Raw genomic sequence first — 12795 nt, forward strand, 5'->3', positions numbered from 1 at the left:
ACTGGCACAAACTGTGTAGCAAGCCCGTGGCCCTTTAAGGGCTCCGGGGCTGGGAGGGGGGCAATAGAGTTTCCCTGGTGTTGGCCAGAGTGGCCACCAGGGAAACCTGGGAAGCATTAGCCTCCCACTAGTTCGAATTAAGGGTCTACACAGCCCTTAATCCTCGTAAAATGAGGTTTACCTAGTTCGAACTAAGCGCTCCGTTAGTTCGAATTAAGTTCGAACTAACGGAGCGCTAATGTAGCGCCTATCAAAGTTAGTTCGAACTAACGTCTGTTAGTTGAAACTAACTTTGTAGTGTAGACATACCCTCAGATGGGTGAGCATGTAACATGGAATCCTCCCTCTTTCTGGTTAGTAGAAAACCACTATCCCTTTCAATGCATCCATAACCCTGCATCTGAGCATTCCCTCCTAATTCTCTTGGCTTCTCCACTGGGAGTGCAGCCTATCTGACAAAGCAATTTTTAAGGGGAGGGAGGCGGAGGAGTGTGACACTTTGAGATCTGCTGATTAAAAGTGTTATACAAAAGATCTTGGTATTATTACTTCGCCCCCACCCCCATCAAGTAAGGCTCATTTATGAACAACACCCTGAGTCATAAAGGTATTGATTTTATTACTGTGAAAATATTCCACATTTTGTCATTGTATAATACAGAAGAAAAAATTGGTGAATGATACGCAATTTCCCCCAGTTCAGAAAAAAATGATTAAATAATATAAAACCATCTCTGGAAGTGGAAAATGCTTAATATCAGGTATAGTCACGGAAGAATTCATTCCTATCCAGTGAGCAGGCCACAGCAATCTCACATCCCATTAATAAAAACCTAACGTACACACTTCATTCATACATCATACTATTAAAAATCTCTTTCTAAATGGCTGTCTACTTCCATCAGATCAGACAACATTGCATAGTTATAAATGTACTACAGTTTTAGTACAAATCTAAGCACTAGGTATGAGATTCAGAGCTACTTGAGTTGTTTTAAAGTAACCACATCTTGAAGATATTAATTGCAGTAATCTTCAGAATAGCCATTAGTAAATGGATCACACATCTTATGTGCAGGGACGGCCCGTGGACCTAGGCAAACTAGGCAGTTGCCTATGGCGCTGCGGGTCCAGGTGCCCGATGATGATGTCACGGGGCGCCCCATGATGACATCATGGCCATTGACGGCCGTGCAGGCGGGGGCGCCAATCGCTCCTTCCGTCTAGGGTGCCAGCTGCCGCAGCTGGCCTCGGGCCGCTCCTGCTTATGTGTCATCCTATGTGTCATAATAAATTAGCTAAAATAATACATATAAAAAAGGCTATTTTTTTCTAAAATAGTCATGTGCCAGGTAAGGTAGGTTAATGAATGATTGGGTTCAGTTTAAACCCCATTTTGCAAAGATTTTCTTGTGACATCTTGGAACCTGATATAGTGCTAATAAGTATTTCTATGAGAAACAACTGAGACATCATTTACTGCACTGCAACAATAGTAATGTTGGAGTCATCTATGATTATTCTTATTTCTTATTACTCTGAGGTATTGAAAAGCATCTAGAGTTGTATTTTAAAAATCTTGAAGACACACGCTGCATTTGAGTCACCATTTAGCATTGCAACTGCTATAATGTGATGAGCAACCTTTCTATGTTGCATATCTCATGTTCAAAAGAATTTATTTGCCTGACTCTCAGCTCTCATAAAGATTTATATAGTTCACTATTAAAATAGTTTCCATCTCTTCAGCAACTTTCATTTCAAAATGATCCCAAGTACTGTATACCGATAAACATATCAGTCCACATCTACAATGAATGCAGCCAACTCTGACATGTGTCTAACAGACACAGCAGCATTCCAAAATAGTATAGTGCAGGAAAGGAGTATAGGATAGTGCAGTCTGGACATACCCTAGGAGATAACACATTGTGGGCATGTCTCACTACAAAGATTGAAGCTGCCGCTGTTGATCTTGCAGGGTTCAAATTAGTGGGTCTAGTGAAGACACACTAATTCAAACTGAGAGGGGCGCTTCAGTCGATGCCAGTAGTCCTGTTTCCGCGAGGAGTAAGGGAAATCGAAGGGAGAGTGTTTAGCTCCAAATGTTGAGTTAAAGTACTTTGACTTCAGCTACACAATTAATGTAGCTGAAATTGCGTATCTTAATTCAACCTTGTCCTGTAGTGTAGACATACCCTGTCAGATAGAAGTGTGATTTTCAGTTGCTGGTGTCCATTAAAAAAGTAGCAGTGCTTTAAAGGAGCTAGAATGGTGTTTCCTGCTTTAAGGCAATGCCTACAGGGTAGCTGCTCTCACTGCCCACAGTTATTATTTAATCAACACTCAGGTATTCAGCCACCATTATTATAAAAGGAAAATGTTCCTTGCTGTGCAATATCTTGGTGTTTCATTCCAATTTTGCATTTCACAGTGATTAACTGATGTTCATGCCATATTCCCCAACTTAATCAAAATCATCTATTGACTCCCACCCTGCAAAAAAGATACATGAACATGGACAATGTAAGTATTAGCAACTGTTCTAATTAGCAACAGGTTTATAAATATGTGTGTCTATCTAGAAATCTTCTCAGTTGAACAGAAATAGAAACACTGTCTCCTCCCTGTGTACTCCTTTTCCATGTGGGCTGAAAGGCAGCGGCACAATATGTCCAGAAAAGCAGTCAAATATTAGTGCAAATTCAACCCTCCAAAATCTTTTACAGTGTCACTGCACTCACAGACCTCCGATGGCTTCCAGGATTAAATTCTTCAGCATTATCGCTTGTCAGATGGCTAATGAACATCCCAGGAGATGTTATCCTAGTTGACTCAAGTGAATCTTGTCCAGGGCAGGGTCTTGCTAGTGAGTTAGCCGCAATAGTTTCTTCCCCTGTCCACCTACTGGTGGAAGAATTACCTTCTTCATCCAGCATCCAGTCCCTTCGGTGATTCATTTCAGGAGTGGAGAGTTCCCAGGCATTATTATTCCCATGGGGTGTTACTGCTGCTTGGCCTAGAAACTGTGACACAGGTGAGTTACTGTTGTTTTGGTCAACCTCATCACTGGAGACGGGTGATGCTACAGATGTGCTTGGGGTGGTTCGTTCTATTGATCTCCACCTCTGGATTTCCAGGTCTCGTTGCTCTTTCGGGAGCTTATCCAGCTGCTGAGCTTTTAGAATCTGAGATGCTCTGAAGGTTCCTCGCACAGCCAATATTAGATACCTGGTGAATGGTGATGAAGAGTATTGTATTAATAATGGGCTTCATCAATAATTTACCACAACATGACAAAAACCTAACTTCTTTCAGCTTCTATTGTTCTGCAGGTGTCTGGCAGAGAGGTGTAATGTTTCTAATGGAGGCACTTAAATACACAGTCTTCCTATTGTATAGTCATTTACAGGGTCGTCGATTGCAGTGAAAACCACTCGCCAGCTGCGCACTGCGCATGCACAAGACCGGCACTGCACATGCACGAACTGCCAGTGAACGCAGTGACCGGCTGAAATCTACTCGCCATGGGCGAGTAGATAAGTGGATCTGTTGAGCCCTGGTCATTTACACTTATGATGTGATACAAATGACAATAATACAGTTAAGCAGTCACTGCACAGGGCAGGAAAGGTCAGGCACCGATTTGGTTTCACTAGGAGAAGTGCTATCAGTTAGGACAATGTGGCTCTACTCTCCTGTAGTTAGAAAGAACATGGGCAGAAGGGATCTTAGTTTAACCTCATCTGAGGCTTGGACGTAAAAACAATCACAGCTTGTGAGTGGCTCAGGAACCAGCAAAACAACTTGGCCTTCCTAGAGGGATGGTGCCTGGCTCTACATTACAATGCTAGATTATATTTGAAAACCAAAGCTGCATCTTAAGGCTCAGTTTTGGAGAAGGGCTTTGAAAACAAGTTGGCCTTTGTCCACATGCCTGGCCAATGTATATCCTGAAACAATTAAGAGGAAATGTTGTTTTGAACCTCTGTTAAGAAAGGACTCAGACTCCCTTTCTCATAGGCAGGAAGGGATCTTAACTCTGAATTTCCCCTCACACTCAGAGCAGCTGTTGTGGGGAGGCAGAAGTGGGACAGGGAGACAGAGAAAGGTGAAGGACTAAGGGCATGGGATTTTCCCATTCCCAGTACAATGAGTAGGGGATTCTGTCCCAAGAATATGTAGACTGTGGGAAAATTGCAGGGGCTAAGGCCTGTCCTTGACTTAACATTGCACCCACTCTCCTTCCAGCTCTTTGGCAGTGCCTAAAAGTTGAGCAAAATTGCACAAACTGGAAAGCATAGGTTTTTATGGTTGGTTTTTTTCTGGTTCTGGGCATGCAGAACTACCATGCAGCACTGTTACAAAAACCTGCACACAAGCAAAGGTCATATCCTTCATCAAACACTAAATATGTCCTTCAACTGAACCATATAAATCAATAAGAACAAGAAGTTGTAACAAGGATGAAGAATTGAGACTCAAGGATTTTATTCCTATCTCATAGGCTGCGTCTAGACTGGCATGATTTTCCGCAAATGCTTTAACAGAAAAGATTTTCCGTTAAAAGCATTTGCAGAAAAGAGCGTCTAGATTGGCACAGATGCTTTTGCGCAAAAGCACTTTTTGCGGAAGAGCGTCCGTGCCAATCTAGATGCGGTTTTGCGCAAGAAAGCCCCGATCGCCATTTTCGCCATCGGGGCTTTTTTGCACAAAACAGTTTTTACTTGTCTACACTGGCCCTCTTGAGCAAAAGCATTTGCACAAGAGGGCTTTTTCCCGAGCGGGAGCACCATAGTATTTGCGGAACAACACTGACAATCTTACATTAGATCGTCAGTGTTCTTGCGCAAATTCAAGTGGCCAGTGTAGACAGCTGGCAAGTTTTTCCGCAAAAGCAATTGCTTTTGCGGAAAAACTTGCCAATCTAGACACAGCCATAGAGATCGGAATCTCAAAGTTGTGAAGTCATAGAATTATAGAATCATAGGGTGGGAAGAGACGTCAGGAGGTTATCAAGTCCAACCTCCTACTGAAAGCAGGACCAACCTCAACTAAATCAACCCAGTCAGGTTGGTAACGCACTCTAATGCTTCACCACCCTCCTAATAAAATAGTTTTTCCTAATATCCAATCCCCCATTGTAACCTGAGACCATTGCTCATCATTCTGCCATCTGTCACTACTGAGAACAGCATCTCTCCCTCCGTTTTGGAACCTCCCTTCAGGCAGTTGAAGGCTGCTATGAAATCCCCTCTCAGTCTTCCTTTCTGCAGACTAAACAAGCCCGAATCTCTCAGCCTCTACTTGTAAGTCATGTGCTCCAGCCGCCTAATAATTTTCATTGCCCTTCACTGGACCCTCTTCAATGTGTCCACATCCTTTCTATAGTGGGGCACCCAGAGTTGGATGCAATACTCTAAATGTGGCCTTACCAGTGCTGAATGAAGGGGAATAACCTCTTCTCTAGATCTGCTGGCAATGTTCCTCCTAATGCATCCTAATATGCCATTAGCCTTCTTGGCTACTAGGGCACACTGTTGACTCATATCCAGCTTCTCATCCACTGTAATCCCCAGGTCCTTTTCTGCCACACTGCTGCTTAGCCAGTCAGTCCCTAGACTGTAACATTGCTTGGCATACTTCCATCCCAAGTGCAGGACTCTACACTTATCCTCGTTGAACCTCATCAGATTTTTTTTGGCCCATTCCTCCAATTTGTCTAGGTCACTTTGGGATTAGAAGCCAGGTGTTCACGCTAGACCAAAAGGGACACTGACACATCTAGGGAAAATACATTTTTTTTTAACCAATACAGTGCATTAATTTAATTATTTTACCCTAATGCCCTCAAAAGTGAACATTGGAAAGGAAAAATAAGCAAATCAAATGTTCAAACCTTGGTAAAAGTGCTATGACTGGTGTAATGAAGCACACTAAATAAAAGTTAGGATCTGACAGCTGATCTTCCATAATCCAGTAAGGGTTTGTGGGATGATTACAAACAACGCAGACAGAATGGTAGATAGTTGAGAAGATGAAGTAAAGCAGAACACTTCCAATCATGGCGATCCAATGGATGCATGTCTGTGAACAGAAGTAGAGAACACAGTCTTGACACTAAACACTGATGCTAGATCCCATGACTCTAGTTTTAGCACAGAAGAACATATAAGGCTATTGGAAGGAACATGCCTATATAGAAGCATGTTATTGAGAAGTACTGCATAATGAAATCCTTATAAATTACAGAATAAGACATACCCTACCCCCCACAACTCATTCAAAGGACAATAACTTGCAAGTAATAAAGCTATCACTAAGACCATGGCATAACGTCTCCTATACTAATGCCTAGCTGCAAGAATTCTGCATTGTTCTGTCCCAAAGACTCTGTACAAATAATTAAAGATATTGTAAGGAAGATATTACTCTAGGCAAATCATCCATTTTGATTGTCTTACTGATGACACTTTACTCCATATAAACAAATGTATTTCCTTTGTGTGATCCAGAGTTCAAATATGACTCAAAGAAAATTCCACAGCTTTCTGCCCTACACTACAACATAACCATATGGAAAAATACAAAAAGTAAAACTGTCATCTCTAAACAGCACGTTTACAGACATACCCAAGTGTTCATTTCTAGAGACTGGTGCAAGAGAATTGTGAAGAGGGAGATGGTATTGATGGGAGTTCCAAATGTAATAACATCAATATCAGAGTCCTTGTACGTCTAGAAAATAGACAAAATCAGATAAACCTTGACTAATTAATTGCATAAGAAAACATTGGTGATTTTTTTCTACTTCTTTTAAGAAGTAGAGTTTAAAACCTCAACATACTTACCAAATAAGGGACAAAGAAGCAGATGAGACCCTGGTAGAAGGCATCCAACACAGCAATACTAAAAGTTGACAGTTTGTAGGTCTGTAGGAAGTGAGGAATATCCATTATCACGCTGTTTCTGCTAGTTTGTGCTCCACTAAGTTACTCATTGTCTTTAAGAATCTGATCCTTCCATTTTTATTCAGGCAAAATTTCCATAAGGGTTGCAGGATTGGGCCCAATGTTATTCTTTACAACTCCTTTGCATGGAACAGTATGTTTGATTGCAAATTGACATTTAGACCTTTATCACAACTTTTAATGCCACAGCTTCAGTAATAGGTAGGGTCACTATTGGAGTGGCAGGCTGACAAGGCCTTCCTGCTGACTCATTCAGAATGCTCTGGCACCAGTGACTATGTCCTTTGAAAATATGCAGAAATACACTTCTCCAGTGGCCAGGCAAGAGCTGGTGTTGGAAGAGGGTGGGATCTCTTCAGGGGGTCTCTTGGCAGCATGACTGCCTCCATATTTTGTACTAGAAGGGCTGAATGGTCAGAATTCCAAAGGGATACCAGTCTGAGTCATGAGTGCTCAACACTACTGAAAATCACATTCAGACAAGAAATGTGGCTGCTGCATAGAAAAGAGGAGCCTCGACTCGGCTGTGTCTAGACTGGCAAGTTTTTCCGCAAAAGCACTTGCTTTTGCGGAAAAACTTGCCAGCTGTCTACACTGGCTGCTTGAATTTCCGCAAGAACACTGACTTCCTACTGTCTGAAATACTATGCTGCTCCCATTCGGGCAAAAGTCCTTTTGTGCAAAGCTTTTGTGCAAAAGGGTCAGTGTAGACAGCTCAGATTTGTTTTGCGCAAAAAAGCCCAGATCGCAAAAATGGCGATCGGGACTTTTTTGCAGAAAAGCGCGTCTAGATTGGCACGGACACTTTTCCGCAAAAAGTGCTCTTGCAGAAAAGTGTCCGTGCCAATCTAGATGCTCTTTTCCGCAAATGCTTTTTAACTGAAAACTTTTCCGTTAAAAGCATTTGCAGAAAATCATGCCAGTTTAGATGTAGCCCTTATGTATTGCACTGCTCTGGGACCTGAAAAGGGCAGGTCAAAATCTTCCCTTTAAAAGTTTTTTTTATTAGAACACATTAGAAAGGCATAGTTGAACCAAAGCTAGGTTAAGCATTTTAAAATGATAGAAAAAAAAAGTGTGTGCATTTGTAATACATAAATAAAAGATCAGCCTGGTTCTCTGCATTTGTCAGGGAGGTTTGAGAAGGCGCTTAATATAAACACTTACGCATATCCCCTGACTTTTATCAATTTCTGAGTATTCAAAATAAAAAAATATAAAAGCATCTCTGGAAAGCAGAGACATCAAATTTTTATAGTGACAAAAGAAGTACTTTGTATATTAAAATAATTATTTCTAAGCATAACAGCAGGAGTGCATACACACAGTCTGCAAGCCTTTTGTTGATCTAAAGGTTTACGTTTACTTGCCACTTTCTACTGCCATATTCATTTTCAAAGTTTTTCCTTCCTGATACTTCCTGAAGTTACACATCCTCTGTCTACATCAGAATTTAATCAGGAGTTCATACTGTTTTTACACACAGCTATTAAATTTCAACTCTGAAATTTATTGCCCCCTAGATCCCAGGTAATGAAAAACAAAAAGTCTATACAAATTTCTTCACTTCATTTTGTTCAGGTTAGAGACAACACACATTTCTGATGTTAAAAATTTTCAGGATTTCAATATATAGAGCAACCTTTCTGAAGCTGTGTGCCAAGATTTAACCCTCCTGCCCTGGGCTGTGCCACGCCGTTCTCTCAAGATGGGGATAGGGGCTCTCTCCATTGCATGCCCTGCCCTGGATTCTGCTCCACCTTTTCCTGTGGGGAGGGGAGGAGCAGTGTGCATGCGCTTCTATACACTTGGATGCAAGATCTGGGTAGGAGATGGGGGTGCAAGAGAAGCCTGTGGGTAAGTGTCTGGCCAGGAGGAAGTGGGCAGCAGCAGGGTGCGGGTGGGTGTCTGGTCAGGGAGGAAGGGCAGGAGCAAGCTGGGGGGTGAAGGGTCTTGGCATGGAGAGGGGTCAGGAGTGCAGGGTCTGGGCAGGACTTAACTTTTTTTCCCCCAGTGTCTATAACAGGGTTTATTTATTGCCTCGTCAGGAGTGCAGGGAGTCCAGCCAGCAGGTCCAGGCAGGCTAGCCAGGATCCAGCCTGCCGGCACCTGGATGACAGACTCTAGCTCTCCGGCAGGTGTGAGAGCATGGTGCACATGAGTGCAAAGCACACAGGGGAGGCATGAGATGGGAGCGGAGCAGGGCATGGAGTAGTGGGGACATGGCCATGGCAGCAGCAGGTCCTTCATGGGAAAGGTGGCAGATGGGTCTGCTTTTGCGCCCCCGTGCAGCTCTCAGGCTCCCTGTCCCAGGCATGGCTTCCCACTGCTCCATTGGCTGGATTCTGGCCAATGGAGCAGCAGGAAAAGCCTGCAGGCAGCATGCCAGTGCGTTGCTTTGTTCCTCCAGCTGTGGGAGCGGCGTGTTTGTGTGTGTGTGTGTGTGTGTGTGTGTTTGTGCACGCGCATGCGCGGAGTTGTTTGTGGCTCCAGCTTTTTCCCCGATCGGACCGCATTAACTGTGACTACACTAACCCCCACTTTATACGTTCCAACAAAGCACCATAATTTGCACCGGCACTTAGCCCAGCTTCCACCACCAACTCCATTCCAAATTTACTTGTCCTGATCCCAGTTACACAATCCTTTGGGTGGCTCTCAGCAGAAGAGAAAGATGAGGTGAATAGTGGATATCATGGGGAGAGGGAACATGAAAAGAGCTGAGAACCATGGCCTTATCAAACAAAACAGCAGGTCTCATATAGTTACTTCAGCAATCAAGACCCACCTCTGAATTTTGCCCACTCTTGTACAGTTCAGGCAAACTTAGGAGCGTTTCTGCAGATACATCTTTATCCAGGATTCCAAAAAGGATGGGAGGTATTGAGGTGAAAAAGAGGTTAAAGAAGATCAATTGCCAGGGATCAATCATAGAAGTCCCTGTGAAGCCACAGAAGAATTGATACCAAAAGAGCAGGCTTACGTAGCTCTGTGAGAAAAGTGAACAGAAAATATCCCATGATGCATGATGACCCAACATATAATCCCGACATTTTGAACTTGCAACAAAAATTGCTTTCAGTAAATACAAATTTCATTTTACTTTGGGCCCCTAAAGCCACAAAGTCGGAGATCTCCTGTGGCCTCTTTTTTGGACCTTCCAATTGTGACTGTCTGGGTATGGCATGAGTTCCTCACTTTGCAATGCATAGTTAATCTCAGCCAATCAGTCCACCAATGGGGGTTAAATAGCACAGAGAGCCCTGATATATTCTTCCACACTATAGATCCATTTCACCTTTGGCTACTTGATATTCCATACTACACATACATTTCACCTACAGAGATCTTAAACAGATAGTTTTGTATTTCTTCACTTATTAAATGCAGTGTACCATTAAGGAATATTTTGGTTTTAAATCAATGTATCACAGTGGATTTCCTTTAAAAAAATATAGCAGAGTAGTTAAATTATTGAGTTCTGAGCACCAACTTTTAAATCCTTTCACAAAATTGGTTTTGACTGTGGAATCAAAAGGTCTCTCCCCACTCTCAAATGGTAGTGGGGAGATAATGAATAACAGCATTCCAGTTGAGAAAACTATTTTATATCACAAATAAATATCACTTAAGCTTTGAAAGTGTGCCCAGACCAAAGAAGTTTTCCATTACAAATTTTAATACTGATAAGACATGATCCTGATTTAAAATTACTTTAAAAACATTTAAAATGTGAACATTTTGAATTCTAAGTAAATAGTCTTTGAGGCTCAGAAAATATTTTAAGTCCAAAAGACTTGTTTGAACAGGTTTGCTGAAAGTGTAGTACTCTCAAGTTTATCCACTTTACATTATTCTTCACCCACAGCTTATTTGCATACACATTAAACTTTTAATAAAAAATGTTAGATATGACTGCATCAGTGATTGCAAGCAGTTCCTACAAAATTAATAACAAAATTCACAAGTTTCAAAGGCAATTCTTGTCTAATGTAAAGTCATCTTCCATCTTGTAGCACTAATCTACCATTCCTTATGCAAATACATAGCAAAATTTTTTTTGAGGCTCATGAGTGTTAGTGGAAACGTTTCTGTACTAATAAAAGTCACTAAACAGAGGTTTTTCTCCCCTGGGACAGTACTTTGTTCAACATGTACAGTAAAAGATCTAGATGTTAATTTTTCTAAAGGCTTTGGGTCAGCAGAGTAGTAAGAGTGACTTTGAGAGTAACCATGAACTGTCCAAGTGAAGAAAAATTAGTTTCAATTCAATGAATATTGAATTAACCTGGCCCACAAGAACTGGGACTTTAAGCCAGCGTGACTGAAGTAAACCAAGCCATCCAATATCTTTTGCATCTTTCTTACCACATTTTTGTAGAAGAAGTAAATCACCATCTTTGCCAATCGAGAATAGCACCAATGCCCATGGACCAGAAGCAACTTCTTGAGATGTTTAAATCGAGATACTGCAAAGTCACTGGCCATCACAGCCTTAAATAAAAAGTATTAAGTTTATTTATAGAAATTCTATTTTTGTACCCAATGACCTGATTCAAGAACGAACAGTGAGGAAACTACCCATGATTATGCTGACACTTTTAGGCTTATTAACTAACCAAAAAACCTGCTCTTCCCAATATGAACTTGCATCTTTCTGCCTCCCCAGAATGCACCACAAAATGGTATTAATGAACCCAGGATGATGGAGGAGAGAAATCATTTGGAAAGAAATTAGAATGAGAAGAAGCCCTGTATTTGAATCTTGGGAAATTCTACAGAAGAGATGAACAAGAAAGCAGGTGTTATTCCATTGGTGGATATTTATCTGCTGATTTTTCAAGCTTAGAATAAACATACATGCATGTTAACTGATGATTCAGCTAGCTATAATGATGGAAAGCATAATGTCAGGATAGCAATAATGCTAACTTGTTTCTTAATTTCAAGTTGTTATTCAGAATAAAGGTTCCTCCCTAAGTCCTTGAAACTATTCAAATCTACTTCATAAAACCAGAAAGGAGGATACCTGCATGCCTTCTTGGCCAGAAATTCCAATCCCAACATCAGCTGCTTGAATCATACTCACATCATTTGCACCATCACCTTGAAGAGAAAAAATGAACCAAGTTCCAGAAATATGAAAATACAACATAAAATAATGCTAAGGTTTGGTTTGTTTAGTGTTAAATGCCTGTATCTGAAAGCAAGATCTCAAACTATTCCGGTATGTCTACACTTGCTCCCTAATTCGAACTAGGGATGCAAATGTAGCCGACGAAAATTGCTAATGAAGAGGGGATTTAAATAGCCCACACTTCATTAGCATAATCTTTCCCATGCGTTATTCCGCTTGCCAGCTGATTTGAACCAGGAAGTACACTCCGGGACGTGTTAATTTGAATCAACCCCCTTGGTTCGAACTAACATTATTCCTCAAAAAATGAGGAGTTACGTTAGTTTGAACCAAGGGGTTTGATTTGAACTAATGCGTCCCAGAGCGCACTTCCTGGTTCAAAATCAGCTGGCAAGCAGGTGAGATTATACTAATGAAGCACGGGATATTTAAATCCCCGCTTCATTAGCAATTTTGGTCGGCTACATTTGCATCTCTAGTTTGAACTAGGGAGCAAGTGCAGACGTACCCTTCCTGATAGACAGGTATCTTTACAATAGCACACATATGTAGTTATGGTTGTTGGTGCCTTGCGTGTTGTCAGGTGGATTAGGATTAGGTCAAGCAGTCAAAAAACAGATCTGGAACCTCTTTGCTGTAAGTCTTTGGGTCACAAATTCTTGGGGTGAAATTCTAGTCCCATTGAAA

At 41.6% G+C, this 12795-nt stretch overlaps 1 protein-coding gene across 1 annotated transcript in view; it reads right to left on the bottom strand.

Moving 5' to 3' along the window:
- Positions 1-601: 601 nt before the first annotated feature.
- Positions 602-12795, bottom strand: part of ATP10B (ATPase phospholipid transporting 10B (putative)) — a 110664-nt gene continuing 98470 nt past the window's right edge. The window contains exons 15-21 of the mRNA XM_025178505.3: positions 12001-12077; positions 11340-11465; positions 9760-9960; positions 6852-6932; positions 6634-6738; positions 5900-6087; positions 602-3231 (exon numbers count right to left, since the gene is read on the bottom strand). Of these exons, the coding sequence (XP_025034290.3) occupies positions 2724-3231; positions 5900-6087; positions 6634-6738; positions 6852-6932; positions 9760-9960; positions 11340-11465; positions 12001-12077 (1286 nt within the window). The 3' untranslated portion in view covers positions 602-2723. The remainder of the gene's footprint in view (positions 3232-5899; positions 6088-6633; positions 6739-6851; positions 6933-9759; positions 9961-11339; positions 11466-12000; positions 12078-12795) is intronic.

This window comes from Pelodiscus sinensis, chromosome 16 (genome assembly GCF_052426305.1).
Source record: "Pelodiscus sinensis isolate ZL-2025 chromosome 16, ASM5242630v1, whole genome shotgun sequence".
Classification (NCBI taxonomy): Eukaryota; Metazoa; Chordata; order Testudines; family Trionychidae; genus Pelodiscus; species Pelodiscus sinensis.